General features: G+C 48.1%; 3 protein-coding genes across 3 annotated transcripts; 2 read left to right on the top strand and 1 right to left on the bottom strand.

The window, feature by feature from the left end:
- Positions 1–598: 598 nt before the first annotated feature.
- Mrpl2 (mitochondrial ribosomal protein L2) lies at positions 599–1814 on the top strand. The gene is made up of 2 exons (XM_076902319.1): positions 599–852; positions 1111–1814. The coding sequence occupies exons 1-2, from the start codon at positions 618–620 to the stop codon at positions 1797–1799; spliced, it is 924 nt and encodes a 307-aa protein (XP_076758434.1). The 5' UTR covers positions 599–617; the 3' UTR covers positions 1800–1814.
- Positions 1815–2018: 204 nt separating this feature from the next.
- Positions 2019–3725, bottom strand: Sfxn1-3 (Sideroflexin-1-3). Its single transcript, XM_076903503.1, has 4 exons — positions 3449–3725; positions 3138–3314; positions 2389–2777; positions 2019–2325 (listed from the first exon to the last, which is right to left on the bottom strand). Exons 1-4 carry the CDS (start codon positions 3631–3633, stop codon positions 2081–2083), a joined length of 996 nt encoding a protein of 331 aa, XP_076759618.1. The 5' UTR covers positions 3634–3725; the 3' UTR covers positions 2019–2080.
- A 6319-nt stretch (positions 3726–10044) lies between these two features.
- LOC143428232 (uncharacterized) lies at positions 10045–11887 on the top strand. The gene is made up of 4 exons (XM_076902954.1): positions 10045–10284; positions 10761–11028; positions 11096–11359; positions 11758–11887. Exons 1-4 carry the CDS (start codon positions 10045–10047, stop codon positions 11853–11855), a joined length of 870 nt encoding a protein of 289 aa, XP_076759069.1. The 3' UTR covers positions 11856–11887.
- Positions 11888–16906: the final 5019 nt, after the last annotated feature.

Here is a 16906-nt window from a genome sequence, read left to right on the forward strand (position 1 = left end):
TCGTTATTTAACGACTCGCCACTTTTTCCCGTGTACGGGGAGAGATTTAACGTGCACCGGCGATAATGCATTTTATATTTATGCACCGGCGAAAATTTAGCATGAAACGACGGTGCATTGCTCGTCAGCACGGAAAATCATTTATTGATTTCCGATAACGGTGTTTTATCTTTCGTATAAATATAATGGCACCGGTAAAACGTACCTGATGAATATACACGGCACGCCCCATTTTTCGCCCTCCGCCGTTTCTCCCCCGTTTCATCCCCGTTTTATAATCGCCCGCTAATTGCGTTGCCGTTCATAAGATGCAAACACCTAGTTGTTTAATTCCAAGTCCGTAGCGCGTATAATTCTAAAATTTGAATTAAAAACTATTTCGTACAATTGCTAAAAACCACCGCGTTGTACAAACTTTCGACCGCGCTAGCGTAAATTCATTATCAGACTCGAAATTTTAAATTACAAGACGAAACGGGATACTAACTTGTGCGCACCAATTCAATCTTACGAATTATGTTTCGTGGAAACATTCGTAGCGACATCTGATGGCGTCCGTTCGAATCGAACGGTCTTCGAGGCCGACATGATAGGCACTCTCGTCGAACCGACTCAACATGTCTACCATGTCGTTGGTCAGCCGTGTTCTCGCGAAACAAGCAGTGGAAATTTGTTGGAAATCTGCCTCGCCGTCGTTTCAAGTGCAGTTCGTGAGGAGTAGATGGACTCTTCCAAAAGTTCCAAAACCTGGAGTCCAAGGGAAGAGCTTCCGAAGAATCGTTCATTACAAAGACGAGTACACAGTCGAGCCTTTGGAGGTTACCAATTTAGGAGGCAGAGATCCAGTTACAGGTTTGCGTATCATTCCAATCTTCTTCTCGCGTTCCGTATTTCCACGATTTTTGCGTCTCTTGACACAATATTATATCTCGCAATATTAATTCTAACCGGAGTAATTTACCGTTTAAAGTACGCACTCGCAGAGTCGCCCGTGTAGTAATTGTTTTCGTTTGTCCTGGTCGATAATGCAGTCGCTGGTCGATAAAACAGTTCCCCATCGTGGCGGGAATTTGAATTCGCGTGTGTAATATAAACTTGTTATCGGAACAGGAAGATTGGTGGCGAAAGGAATCGGCGGAGGTATCAAGCACAAATACCACTGGATCAAATGGTTCAGGGATGGGCCAACCGACCTTAAAGTGCCTCCAAAGGAAACGAAGGTCTTGGAGATATTCAAGGATGGCTGTAGGACAACGAACGTCGCTCTGGTCGGAAGCGGTGGCGACTTGGAGTACATCCTCGCCACGGTGAACATGAAAATCGGCGACGTGATCCGCACCCACCGTGGCATCCCTCCAAATCCAGTCAGAGCTTACGAGGGGGATGCTTTCCCGCTAGGAGCGTTGCCCAGAGGAACGGTCGTTCATTGCGTGGAGAAATATCCAGGCGCAGGCGGTGTACTCATTCACTCCGCTGGTACGTGCGGCGTGGTTATGAGGAGAGACGAGGAAGATCGAGTGATAGTTAAAATGCCAAGCAAGAAGGAGTTCAGCCTGCACGAGACTTGCATGGCGACTGTCGGTAGGTTGTCGAACATAGAGCACGACTCGACGCCTATCGGGAGCGCGCAGAAAAATAGGGAGCTTGGAAATCGACCGAGAAGCGGTCTCTGGCAAAGGAAAACCGGTCGACACGGTAGGAAGATAAGGCCTTTGCCACCCGTGCGAAAGATCGGTCCGGATTTCGATCAGAGATGCAAAAGGGAATCGTTAGAGCTCAATGCCTCCGACTTAAACTAAATCCATCGAGTAATCAACTGTCAAAACGTATAGAATAAACGTTCCTTTATTCTACTGATTTATTGTCTTCGTTACTTGTCCTTGGATGGAAGTCTTTGGTAGCCGTAGCGAACGTTCGACGAACAAAACGTTGGTATATTGGTTCTCCGTTACAGAACCCTCTCTCAAGTCTTTACGACTCTGTTCTCGAGACTGTCGCGAGCTGGATCTAATTCCAACTCGCGATACATTGCTGTAATCATCGAAATTCTCTCGCGCAACGTTCCCACCTTGCGACCCGCTCAAAGACCTTTATTATAGTACACCGTTTGAAGACTAGGATCCTTAGAGAGCACCTGGTCTCGCACCTCTGGCTCCAAATCGTTCACTGAGATTGGCACCCGTTGCACGAACAGGGCGCAACAGAGAGGAGTGGCGAACGTGAGACACACACCGCAGATTAGAACTTGTATGGGCACGATCGCCCATTTCGCGTTGCGGAGCATCTGTCGTCGATCCATAAAGTTCATCACGACTGGCGCCAGTACTGAAACGAATACCAGTATTAAACGATGGACGAAACAACGTTTTAATAAACGCAAATGCTTACTCATACTGGGCGAAGCCATTAGAATACGAGACAAGGTAACAGCAGCTATAGCCTTCTTGGCGGCACGCTTGCTGTTCCCAACCTTCGTCCCGTCTTCCGTCAACAGTTCAATACCATTCTGCAGCTCAGGCATCCTCATGAACGGGATATTTACACAGTTGGCAGCGGCCACAGCGGCGAACGGCACCAATCGACCCACCAAGGGCGGTGAATTCCGAAATAGTCGATTCAGACCGAGGGCTGTCACCACAGCCCCTCCAGTCGCGATCGCGTAGCTCTGCAGGGTCGTGCTCATGGGGATAGGGCTGGAACCACTGCGGTTCGTGTAGTTCACCAACGCGTTGAACGACTGGTTCACCCATTGCCAAAAGACTACGTGTGTGGTCGTTCTGAAACGAATAATAAATGAAATGCATCAGTGATTTTTATTCGACTCCAAATTCTTTCTTCACCTTCTCCCACAGAGTATTTTATTTATTATCAGGAGTCTCTATTTTATTAGAACGTGCGTAGATAAACGTTGGTGCAACATGGTAATTATCGTCTCCGCGTTTATCTTAACCGTCTGAAAGCGCGACTGCGAGTTTATTGGCACGATCGCTCGCGTACGCGATCTCTCGATTTAGAAGCTAGACGAGAGGTGAAAGGTTCCCGGTCTTATCGATCGTTCAAGGCCGTTCCATTTGATAATCCGTTCCCGTTTCCTCGATCGAATTTCTATCTAGCACATTAACGTCACCGTTACGTACTTGTAGAACGTCAACATGCAGCCGGTGATCATCATGTTCATGGGGACCTGGGCGCTCATCCGACCGATCGTCAACATTTTCTCGCCCGTGTCAGGGTGAAAGGCACTGTCGTACAGGTATTTGCATTTCCACAACTCATCCTCCGTGACCCCCAATTGGCGCAGGCTGTCTCCCTTCCTGCCATTAACACGGAACAGCGGCGTCGTTAAAACACGAGGGAACATAAACAAGCACTGTTTAACATACACTCGTGGACTGCCGCTAAGGATGGCCAGTTCCACTGCGTCATACTTGTCAATCGTGCGCGTTACCTGTACTTCGCGACCACGTCTCGCGCGTGTTCCAATTGCTTGGCGGTGGCGAACAAATTCAGAGGGTTCGTCACTGTGAGGAAGTGCAACGCCCTGCCCTGGTACGTACTCTGATCCCAGTATGGCTTCTCGATGTCGACTCTTCTCTCGTCGCTCGACAAACCCGCATCCTTGCCTTCCGACATCTTACCAGGTCCTTCCTGCTCCTGTAACTCGTTTCCTCTCCTACCAAACGGTAACTCTCTCTCTCTCTCTTCTGCCAGTCTCCCACCGTGCCACGATGCTGCTGCGTGCACCCCACCACGTATTACCGGTTCCACGGAGGCTAACAACACCAGCAGAGGCCTCGTAAGACCTCGTGCTCACGAACCGTCCCAGAACGATTCGACGCGATCCTCGCGAGACGCGGGACGCTTATGATATCGCGTCTCTCGCCAGCGACTGAACGGTTCCAGCGTCTCGACGCGATATCGCCCTGCTCGACCTTTCGATCCACGCGCTTCCCTGCTTCTCACCTCCTGGACTGTTTGTATTATCGATGAACATGCACGCCTGCGCGACCACCGCCCTCGACTCTTCGCCGTTTGTTTCGTTTGCCAAGAGATGGTGGTAGATTTTGAATCTTGAATATTGTACTTGGTTTTGGTAACTTGTCTTGGGTGGTGAACAGAAAGGGTGGAAGAATTGTTTGTCGATTGATGGGAAGGGTTGTTTGGAAAGAACGTTTGGTATTTAGGACGTGGCGGATGGTAAGTGGTTTGGGTGGTTGTTGATTTCAACCCTTCGGTTCTGGTTAGCCAACCCTACGTTAGATGGAGTTACTATTGGTTCCACTCTTGTGAGACACATTACTCCATTCAGTGTCATGGAAATTTCTTTCTTGCTGTAAGTTTTCTTTTCTGATGCTATCCTTGACCTATCCTCGATTTCCTTATTGACTCAAAGCGGACGTATGCAGTCATAGTTTGCGATAAGTAGGAGCTATTCCGTGTTATTTTGTGACAACGATAAAGTCGTTGATGGAGTACCAGGTTCGTCGACATTCGAGTCGCGATCCAGCAAATTTCCGACTCCTACCTCATCTGATTCTCGAGCGAGTCGCATTCACTGAATGACTTCGAGTGAAATCTATTGATCCAAAGAAAACCATGACACGCACGTATCCTGCGTATACTTTTTCACCAGTGAGAGAGTTTATTCGTATGTTAATCGAGCATACTTCTGGTCGCGTTGATCGATGATACTCGTCCTTTTTTTCCCGGATTAGCACGATCGTTGACACACATTTGTCCTTGTTATAGGTTCCCATATTAAGAAGGTTATTATTTACAGCACGGACCGCGCCGTATTACGATTAACCAGCAACTTTCTAAACGCCAATCAGCCTCGCGATAATAACTGTGCCTATTAATTGTCCATGCAAAATCACGTAGCGTCAATAAGTGTAATTACCGATTTCGAATACCAAATTCCATCTTTCATCTCGTCACGATCCTTTTTTTCCAGTCAACCGCAGCCTTTTCCATTTTCTACTGTCGTCCATTGGAAACGTACGGTCTCTCCTTTATTTTGCGACCTTTCTAATTTATAGATACATCTAGATTCGTCGATAGCTAACGACCGAAGGAATTCGTATCGCATTCCTGGCCACTGGTAAATAAAATACCGTGGAAAGCGCGCACGGATGACAACAAAAAGGGGTATAAGATATTAATTACCGCAATAAATATAATATTCCCAGAGTAGCGGCTCGTCAAGAAATGCTTTATCCGGTTTATATCGCCACGGACTAATCAAACAAGCGCATTAGATCTCCAGTTACACTTCGCGTGGCGCTACATTGCATTCTATTTGCGAACAAGACGATTCACACTGTACAAGTCGAGCAAATTCTCCTCGTCGTTAGAAACGGGGTCAGCGTTTCGACGACACATCGATGTCCCCGGACAGGTGGTTCGAAGCCACGATTCGGTTGTTCCTGACCAACTGGACGCAGATCGGCGCTCGCAGGATGGCCCACTTGCGCGTCCGTTGCTCCTCGCGAAGAAAACGAAAGCCAAGACGCGAGGTGCGCTCGTCGAAAACTTTGTCGATCGTCTCGCGAGCACCTGCTGAATTTTCAGCGATATTTTCTCGGGAACGCAACCACGGAACATCGTCGATGAATAATTTATCCATCGTTCGCAGTCGATTGCCAGGGAGAGAGCGAGATCTAGACAAATCCTTACCTCGTTTCTTTTTTCTAAATGAAAAAAAGTCAGGTATTCAGGTAGCGTTTTTCCAGCGTCCATACGTGTCTGGACGTCCGAGAGAGATGCAGATTGTTTCCACGGCATTTACGAGCACTTAATCGCGACAATTTTGCCGTTTTACGTTTCACCAGATGGCACAATTCCTTGGTCACCGCCTATAGCCGCGGATGGAAGAACAAAATCGACTGGGCTGTTATTCTTCTTGCAGTCAGAAATGAACAAACGTGGAGGGAGCGTGACATTGAACGAGCTCGATACTTTCACCGGAATCGATCAGCGTTTCCTGGAGCTACTTCGTAATCGCGTACCGCGAAACGAGCCTCTGCCGGATAATTGTGCCCATAAACCAGAGTTTCGCCCCTGGTGGATCGAATTGATGGACGTTCACGGATCACACCGGTGACTTAAACAATTCACGTCGTAACTCTTCGCGAGCACGATAATCGAAATTGCTAATGGCCAATTAGGATCGTTGCATCCACGTTGCGCTGGTACGCGGATCGGATTTTGAACTCGACGCGGAAATGGGGGCCACCGAAAGTGGACGTTGAGCGAACCGTGAACGCGGCCAGACGTGACGAGGGCCACTCTTTTTGCCCTCCGCTGTCCCGAAACAATGAAATTATTCGCGAATTATGCAAAGCAGCAGCATGGAAATTGCAACGGGGCAACGAAGGGGGCAACGAATCTTATTGTCCATCGGATTTTTCCACCCAGCGACAGAAACGAAATCCTGTGTTCGTTCCGTGCGAAATGTAGGCCGCGGTTTGACATCGATTTTTACGCCGTTTCACAGAAACGATGCAAGTCGTTGCTTCGTTACCTTCTTCTTTGACGAGGTTCGAGGGTATCGCGTGTCGAATAAGACTATTTGCTTGTAAACGAGCACGTATGACGATTCATTCCGACAGCGATCGAGATACGCGATAGGCAAAACGACGTTTCTGCTTCTTGCTGCCCACACCTCTATTACGTGCGCTCGAATGAGACTGGTATTACGCCGATATGGGACGAAGAAAGGGTTCACGCTCGCTGCAGACACTTTCTCGGGTCATTATCACGGTTTATCACCGATCCAACTGTCTCTAAACTCCCGCGTCTCTGAGTTTATCAGTCGACAGACGAGTCAATAAACTTCCTACCCCTCAATTTGCAATGCCTCGATCGGATCGTAATTACTATAACTCGCGATATAAGTTTATGCTCAACTGATCGTCAAAGCGATCTTGTTTAAATCTAAAGTGACTATTATACTCATTGCGGACGTTAAATCTATCGTAGAGGAAATATTATTCGTGTAACACCGCGACTAAGTCGCCAAAAATTCAAATTAAGTCGCCATCGTATCGTTCGTCTTTCATCCTCGTCTAACGTCAACCGATCGATGATTCAGAACGTTCAGATCGATCTCTGCGATCTTCTTGTCCACTGTCTGTCTACTCGATTAGACGGCAAATCTGAACTGGATCGACTGATAGCTTTTTTCGCGTATCCATTAGGAGTCGATCGATCCTGATCGCAAAGTACTCTGTTCGTTTTTTTGGACCATTTGATTGGATATATGACTCCATATCCTGTCGATCGTTCCTGCAATTGGATTAATGCACGATTAGAGTAAACAGGTTGCATTTCTGATTTCAAAAACCGGAACAATGTCACAGTTTTATCTTCCACGGTTCGAAAATGTCCCAAATGTCATCGGACTGTAACCGTGGCTCAATTTTTACCGTCAGCCCAACTTTTTACTCCACTGACCTACCTCGAACAATAAACGACCAGAGAGAGAGAACCATTTCAGCGAATGCGTTATCCCTTTTTTCATCTTTCGCGGAGACTGTTCGCTCGGTTATGCGAGAACGTTTCAGGATGCATGACAAGTACACGCTGGTCGCTCTCGAGAGATGATTAACATATCCCTGACGGCAGCGAGAGGATTTTTAGAACCTCTTTTCCACCATCGAGCGACGTGAACCTCGAAATCTACGAACGCCATTAATAATAAAGATCGTTACCATCGACGCGGTTGCAGATCGCACCCAGTCGAGACGTATCCGATCGTAAGCTGAAAAAATAAACGATCGTCCGTGTCCGTCCAAGAGCCGCGTTTCGAGAAATCTAAATAAAACGCGACACAGTGCCATATTCCTCTCGACGGGGCAGGATATGCCGGCGAGTCGACGCTTGAAAAAAGAGGATCGAGCCTGAGGAATTGCCCGCTCGAGGGGTTCGAATCGGAAATAAACGATCGCGCGACGCGACCTCCTAAGAAAGTGTCTCGTGGAGACGGCAAATGGGACACGTTTCGAGTATAAGTTAGGAACGGTGTCTTCCGTTACCGTGAAACGTTAAGTAATCCGGCCTGCGAGGCGCAGCCACGGCTGATCAGTCGCTCGAATAGCTGATATTAAGTAATTACAGGCTGCGCGGCGATGATAAGTCCTGTTCGCATCTGGGGAACTTCGAGGCGGCTGCGTACGCGCAACAAGGCAAAAGCGATTAACAAGGGTGCATCTGTGCCAGATCTGAGATAGAGGCTGGGCTGGATAGCGACAAATCTGCGACGCCTCTGGCTTCGAGGAAAGTAACGCGGAACAGAAGATGATATCGCGAGATGGTATCGCGAATTATTCCTTGATGGCCACGGGTAAAAAGTAAAAGGAGAGAACACGGTTACTGGGAACAGGGTTCGAAAAATATGTTGGCTCGGGGACATTAAAGACGCGAATGGTTGTCCATCGGCAGTTTCCACGTATTTACGAGCCTGCTCGGGGTCTTGTTTGCACGCGGGTCGTTCGAGAACCGTCGTAAACCCGATCGAGCATTCGAGGACGTTAGCGATCGTTAAGAAAGCTATGTTACACTTATTACGTCCACTAACCAAAAGTAAAGATTCAGCGATTACAAGAAAAGCAGGGATGCGAAACCTGTTTCTGCTGATCGTTATTTACGTTTACCATTTGGCCATTTATCATATGGCGTCACGTGAATGCTCTGGAGGCTCCATTGAATTTATTCCTCTTAATCCACGCGCTTCGACCGCTTCGATCGTTCTAATTATTTTAGTTACATTTTCTAGCTACATTTTACAGTCTCGCCCAGCCGATCCCTTTGACTCGTGTGCACTTAATTGCGATCTGATCGAAGGCCATCCGACAGAACCGTTTACTCCACCGTAAAAGGTGCGAACCGGTATCGGATGAAGGTCACACGAGATTCGTTCACCGCCTTTAACCGTCACGTGGCAGAGGTGTTAATGTGCATTCGATAAATTGCATTCGAACTCAGAGAATGCGAGCTGCTCGATTTTTACCGATCGCACGTGGAATGTGGATACCGCAATTTCTGGTGTATGCATGAGATTTAATTCAGGTCAAATTATACTGCCCTCATAACTAGCCATGGACCTCGAGGGACGGGTCGACTTGATTTTAAAGTGAAATTTCTCTGAGATCGTCCGAGCGTTCATTTGTAAGCATCGTTGCGGTCGATTATCGAACATTTCTCCGCGATTCCCACGAATCACAATCGCAATTCAAGCATTTCGCATGGCTCAGCGATGATCGTTACGTTAATTCGCGTTCCATTTTACACATCTTCGAGCAAACCCTTCGCACTGCTACCATTAAAAAATAGCTAGAAGCTCATTTTACCTTTTCACCTAACGATCGCAAGTACAAAAACAGACACCCCAAGTGCCAATGTACATTTTCACTTTCCATCGAAAAATAATCGAACGATCTCCAAACTCGCGTCTGCGAAATTCAGCCTCCTCGTCGAAAGTGTATTACACGATGCACCGTGAGATAGACACGTGTTGCGACAGCGATTAGGATAAAATTTACCCGCGTGACTGCAAAAAAGACGAGGCTCCATTAACGATTGGGACGCGGTTTCGTCTTATCGTCGACGCCCAATGGAACACGGCACGCAGGTTTCATTCAGCGCAGACGTTGGTCCGACGTGTTCTCCGGGAGGCCTGGCCAGATGTTGCACCGCTCGCGGAATCGAGCTCCGGTATCGGTTCAGCATTATCTAAGCCGTGGACCGGTACCCCCACCGACCTAAATGCACCACGTATAAATGGTCAAGACACCTTCTAACCACTGTCAGTGTGCTTGTGGACATAATCTTGCATTCCTCACTGTACGCGCGAGGCGTGGTGCACGGTCACGGTGGACGATTCTACGCGCTTCTCGCCACTGCGTATCTGAAAACGGCACGACGCCATGGAAACGGAAGTGCATCGAGCCACTTCGTTTCGGGGATAGAGAGCAACGGAAGATCGTCGATCGTCGATCGTTCTTCTAAACGATTCGACCAGCGCGATTGTCAGCCACGGCGACCATGAAGCGCGATACCGATTTGGGTGGTCCCTGGTTCAGTTTGTTCGCGAGGATCGGTTCTGTTCTGCTGTTGTACGCGGCTATCTGTGGTCTCTCGGGACAGACGCTGGCTCTCACGTACGACAACTCGACGAGCGCGTTCGTCGAGAGGTGTCGAGCGGATTGCAGCCTGCACAAGGACCTCGCCAGCTGCGGCAAGTACAGGATCGCCAGATGGCTTCACAACGTCGTCAGGGAGAAGGTACGAGCAGGCGGTGGTCCCGCGAATCTCGCCAGGGACTCTGAACGATCGCGAGCTTCACGCGCTGGTTCCTCGCGTTTTCGCGAAGCAAATCGCTACGATGAAGCGATCTTCTCGACGAGCTGGGCTCGTCTTCGCGGTAAATCGTTGGGAAGAGCGCGCAGCTGACTGAAACGCGTAACGATTTCGCCACGGAGTATTATTATCCACGTTCGTGCAGCGGCGAGAGTAGAACACAAATCAGAGCCTACGCCACTTTCTTGGGCTTTTACTTTTTAATTAACGCATGTCGACGACAAATCGAGCCATCTCGTTGTAATCTACACGCGATTGCAAGATCGATCGGAGTCGCTTCTCGCGAATCTCTCGCGTTTTACTATCGAAACACGCGACCGTTACTAGGATTTCACGAACGATTTACTTTCACCGAGTTCGTCGCATCTATTGTATCAAATTATGATCGATCGTGTCGATAGGAGTTCAGCTATGGACCCATTCGCATAGTGAGGATCCAGTCGCTGTCACGACAGCCCTTTCTGCCGAAATTGCCTCAGTCCAGAGTGTTCAAGAGCGGCGCGATCGAGGCCTTGAACTTCGTCAGAGACGCAGTGGAGGATCTGCTGACGAAACGAGCCCTCGTCTACACCATCGACAACGCCGCGTCCGCGAGGAGTTTTGGTAGCATGCCCATGATCATGGACGAGGACGAACTTATTCGAGTGCAAAAGAAACAGGAGAACGAAGGTAATTTTTTAAACAGCAGAATCATCCTATCAATCTACATGAAATTTTATGCGTTACGCAATTGTAGATGGTGACTGGAGGATCTTCAAGAAGAAGAAATCCTTGATTCTACCGATTTTGATTCTCTTGAACTTGTTGAAACTGAAACTGTTGCTACTGCCAATTTTCCTGAGCGTTCATTTTATAAAAAAACTGCTGGTGCTCGCCTCGATCATCGTCCCATCCCTACTGGCGCATCTCAAGATATGCAAGATGGCGCCCCCTCAACCGCAAACTCACCCCTATCACATGTGGGCCACAGCTGCTGACACTCCTGTCGATTATCCCACAGGTAAACGCGAATCAAAACGTTTTCGTATCTCACACGTTTTTTTTAAATGAAAATTACGTAAAAATGATTGAGTAAAGGGGGTGGTTTTAAAAGGTTCACGTAACCGTGGCGAACGATCGAAATTACGAATATCGATGATATAATATTTCTATCATCGTCGATCAACTACAGTTACGTAACACTCTTCATCCATAATCGATGGGTACGGAGCGTTTTGAATGGAATTTCAAGCACGATGACTCGTCGATTATAATAATTTCAATAATCACAGGTCGTTTGCGATACGCGAACGCTACTTAATGTCGCTCGAGCGTGACCAGTTTTCTTCGATGCGACTATTGTCCGTCGATAATTTCGTATTCCTTGAGTTTGTTAATAAAATCTCGTGTTCTTCGTAGGATACGGTCAGGAAGAGGCATGGGCTCACAGGAACGATTACCAAGGAAACCCGTCCTACTTCGGTTTTCCGTATGGCCTTCGTAACCCATACGGTTAAAGACTGAGAAACGAGGGACCATTTTCGAGCAAGGCTGTTCCTGCCACAGCGTCGAATCTCAACGACGCTCGCGCACTTCCGTTTGCTTTTTGCTCTTCAATTCTCGACTACGTTTCCCACGTGACTGTCGTGCTTCGTCTCCCCGATTGGCTGATCCTCGTTCCTCGTTGCTAAACGTACTAATCGCACGACGAAAGTTCGCCAACGACCGTTTAACTGGCAATTATCGAGCGTGTTATTTGTCGCGAAGGATCCTCGTGAGAAATGACTTTCTCTCATGCGTGTAATTCGTGGCGAACGATTTGAAACCTCTGCGAAGTGACATGTTCACTTACTCATCTGTAGAGGAGGAGTTCACATCGTTTGTCACGCTTTAAACTGATATTCCATGTATGTAACAGCGCTTACTTTACACATCGACTTAAGAGTGTCTTGGTCTAGATAGAAATCGAGCGATTCGGAAAATTTCAAGTGGACGTTGAGTTCAGCGAGGCTAGAAACGTTCTAACGTTGGTAACGAGTCGGATTGGATCAGAAAACGAAGTCACGAAGGCGTGTTCGACGGCCTTTTTCGTCAACGCTATCGTCTCGCGAGCGTTCCGGCTCGACACGCGAATGGGCTCATTAGATACCGTAAATTCGACGGAATTCCCGAACGCGAGCGCCTCGCGTGATGTCACCGCTGGCCACTTCCGGGATAGCTAACCAGCGTGCGCTGAAACATGCGCTCCGCTCGAGAACGAGGGAACGTAGTTCGAAATAGTTAGCCGATGATCCTCCAACGACCGTATAGATTTTAAGGAATTTTTCACACAATAAAGTCGCAAAAATAACAACATTGAATCGATCTGTACGCACCCAGTACCTTCGTCGAGCACGATACGAAGGCCAAGTCTTACGTATTATACATTTTCTAGCACGTAACACACTCGCACGCCTGAGAAAATGGATTTGAATACTGTGGAGCCTCATTACGCATTCTAGAATAGTTATGCATCATTCACCGCTATAATTACGAGCGTACTGTGCGACAGTGACTTCTGACTCCAGAACAGTGAGCACCTCAACATCCAAACTGCTTCTCAACCTACAAAATTTCAATATCAACCCTCAATTTCCTTCTCCTGCGGATCGATTAAGCCACGGAGAACCTACCCTCGAAATATTCCACAGCAGCAAAGAAAAAACGCGTTATTAATAAAAAAAAGACTCACGATCGATCTATCGCACGCTGGTGACCAAACCAGCGGCGAAGGTCTCGAGAGAGCCATTGGAAACTCGAAATGAGGCGCGGCGGCCCCTGGTACCAGTGACCTACTGACAGATTTGGACGGCGAGGACGCGCGAGCGCGGTTCGCCAGCCGCGTGCACGCGGACGAAGACGATCGACAGACCGTTATCGGGACGGGTTCGAGGCGGATGTGCCAGGCGGTTGCCGTTCGCTCGACTCGTCACTGAGGGGCGAGTGCGAGCGCGTCACGGCGCCCCCTTCGAGGTTCGTCCCATCGCGATCCAGTTAACCATCCGCCGCGCTAATCACAATCATTTTCCAGCCGATATCGGCTGGAAGCGAGACGCAGCCGACACGCAGCCTGGCAGTCGCCACAGCACGACCGTTACACGTTGGAACCGGCTGCGAACGGAGCATTAACATAACGGGGCCGCGATGCGTACGCGAGACGCTCGATATATATCGAACAGGTTCGACGGCGACCATCGATACGCGGATCGCCGCCCACGGTGCTCCTTTTTCCCTCGTTGCTCCTAATCGAGCGAGCAACCTGAGGGAACGGTGGCTGCGGACGCTGCGGAGATGGTGAAAGGATCGTTCATTGGAATTCTAATCGATTCAAGCTGTTGTTTCATCGTTATCGAAGCGATTGAAGGTTGCCACCCCTTGGTAATCCTCGTGGAGAAAATCGAAGACCAGGAGTTGAGCAACTGATGAAGAGATGCAAAAGATGCACGAGAGACTGTACGAGGGCAGAAGTACTTTCTAAAACCGGTCGCGTTTTGCGTTTTGCTCCCGTCTTTTTAAGCTTCCTGTTTTTCGAACGCCACAGGCGCAGCTTGACTCCAGTCTGGTGGAAGGATAAATGTTCGACGCTGTAGGGTTACGAGAGAACATACGAGGCGTCGTTCTGGCGATAATGAGATTCCTCGCGAGGCTATTCGTTATCCGTATAAGTAATCAGCGTGTAACTTTTAGGAATTCGTGAATTATTCATTCACGTTTTAAGGTTGTTTACTCTGAAAAACTTGCCGGAGGTATCGAACGGTTCATTGGTTGGAGATTAATCGCGTATCCTCGCAGGGCTATTGGGCTCGCATCGTTTCCTAATTCTAAGAATGTGGAGAGAGTCTACGAAGTATAATCGATCTCGTGTACCAATTTAATTGATCCTACTTAAAAAAAAAAAAAAAATAAAAACAGTGCGCGTCATCGTGACCCTGTTCTCCAACGAAATACATTTCTTATCCTTTAACCGTAACCGTGTATCGATAACAAACGATAACGATTACGGAGGCGTGTGTTCAGCGGAAACGTTGCAATCGTCTATGATTCATTGTTGCAAACCGAACGTCAGCGGCTTCTCGATGTCCCGTTCGTTTCTTGGATATGTTTCTTGTCATTTCTTCGTGAAACTATCGCCCCAATACCGTGGACTACTGATATTAGCCGAAGAACCCAGTCGACCACTTTTTGCTACCAGAAACAGACCGTACGGTCGACGTGGATCTCAGCCGATTTTAAATTACAATTAACATCCATTAACCTCTTACTATAGTTCCATTCTTATCCTTTCTATTTGCGTCACGTACACGCGCCAGTAATAATACTGGTCCTAGTAGTGTGACCAACATAATGGCCCGCCGTGGTCGTCTAGCTAAAAGTGTCTGTATCTACTTAACACCAACATTTTCCATTAAACAAACTCGCGTGGTAGCGAGGTTAGTAGTACTACGATTATTGTCTATATTTGTCCAATATTCCACATAAAAAAATCTTTCACTCGAAGCGTAATTAATAAGGATTAACTGGAATTGAATAACTATCGACTAATAACTATTGTTTCCAAGTTAAATGGAACGAGTGTAGTAGAGAGTACGAAAAGAAAAGCTGACGTTACGACTGTTAACATTCCAGTCGCGTCATCGATCGAATTTTCTTTCACTCGAGGCGGAGGCACGTGCGAGGGTCTCGATCGATCGTTTCGCGGAATCGCCGAACCGTCCTGAATTCGGGACGCTGTCGCCAGTGAAATCGTTCGCAAAAGCCTGGCGCGAGGCTATTATATCGGGTAGCACCTTTTTCCCCTCGATTAACATCGTTAACGGCGGGCATTTTTCCCTCGCGACCATCCGCAGTGGCGCGGTTGGTCCCGCGTCTCAGGAGCCGACGCGTCCCTACGGAGAGGCTGCGGGCACGCAAACGGAAGATGTTCACGGTTTTCGCCTCTGGCGTTTCTTATCCGAGCGATCTTTTCGACGCGAGGCAAAATAAACTCGAAACCGGATTAGCGGCCTACTTGGGTGCCCAATAAAAATGCCTGGCGATATTTATGTCGACGGTGCAACGACACCGATGCGAGGCGAGGCGCGCACACGCGCGCGCGCGAGGAATACACAGTCGTGGTTTTTCCGCGAGTTTTCCGCGCGAGTTTCACAGGGTTTGGGTGTCACGTGCCCCTCGACTCCGATTAGATTTCTCCTCGCGTCTAACGAACGACCTACGTCACCCCTCCAACCATGGTTTATTCTACTGTCAAGCGGAATGAGACGTTCAAAGTAGACGCTCCTGATTATACGTTCGCAGGCTATTTACCGGATAATTAGTTCGTTAACTGGACGAGTTTATACCGGATTAAACAGCAGATAGGCGGCGGGATGTCATAATTATCGCTGTCGTTATTGTCGCGATCCTACGAGCGGATCAAACGAGAATCGCAACCAGACTGCTAATGGTTATGCAAATGTGTATGTTTGTAGAAAATGGACACAGAAACGGAGCCTGGTTAGAAATTCATTTCGCCATTAAAGAGTTCTCCAGACGCATGTTCTATTTTACACGATGTACAATCAAATGTTCGAGGATATTCTATTAATTAACTGTCGCATTTAGACTATCATCGACCACCAATCATAAAAACGCCACAAAAGGAGAAGCTACTGGACATTTTACTGATAAAAATGACGGAAAAGTAAGTACTATAATGAGAAATACCAACGAAGATCGAAGGAAAGGTAACGTGGGATGCGAACGAAGCCTCGAGAGCCAAAATTCCAACAGGTGAAATTCGTTGGACGTACGTTAGGACCCGCGTCGAATTCGATCGCGTTCGAACGCGAGGACGACGACCGTCCACGCGCCAAAGAGAAAGAGACGGCTCCCAGTGGACGGCGGGAGCGGAACCGACGAATGAACGAACCTGGAAGAGTGGAAAGGAACGGATGGAGGGACGGACAGACGGATGGCCGGGTAACCCAGATTGGATCAGTCGAGCCGATCCTGCAGAGGCTCGCCAGTATCGAGTCGGCTGTCACGCACGATTCCTACGTCTCGATCGTTCCTACCTGCCAGTTTACCATCGTTGCCACGTTGTTCGATCGTTCTCTGAGATCGATACTCGTCCACACCTCGACATATCTGAAAATTTCCAAGTCGCCTGCGATCGTTCGTGTCATTTACATAGCTCGCGATAGTGAGTACAGGAAGCCTGGTGAATTTCGTGCCACTTGGATCGAAGAATCTTTCTGGGACGGGTCAAGGAACCGAACCATTGTGAATCATCGACCATCGACAAAATACTTCCACTTTCTAAGTCGATCTATTTAAGGTAAATATTATCATGCGTCGCGTGGGTGTCGTTCGTTTGTCATAAACGTGACAGACCTCCAAATTTCTCACTTAGTAGGTTATCACGACAGGAAGGATATACATTGAGTATTCGTAGCATTGAATTACCATTCGAACGATTCAAGATATTTAAACTCGTTACTAGAAAAACTTGATTTTCGAGTTATATCGTGGTCGAAGCGAACCAAGCATT

Source organism: Xylocopa sonorina, chromosome 10 (genome assembly GCF_050948175.1).
Source record: "Xylocopa sonorina isolate GNS202 chromosome 10, iyXylSono1_principal, whole genome shotgun sequence".
In the NCBI taxonomy this organism is placed as follows: Eukaryota; Metazoa; Arthropoda; class Insecta; order Hymenoptera; family Apidae; genus Xylocopa; species Xylocopa sonorina.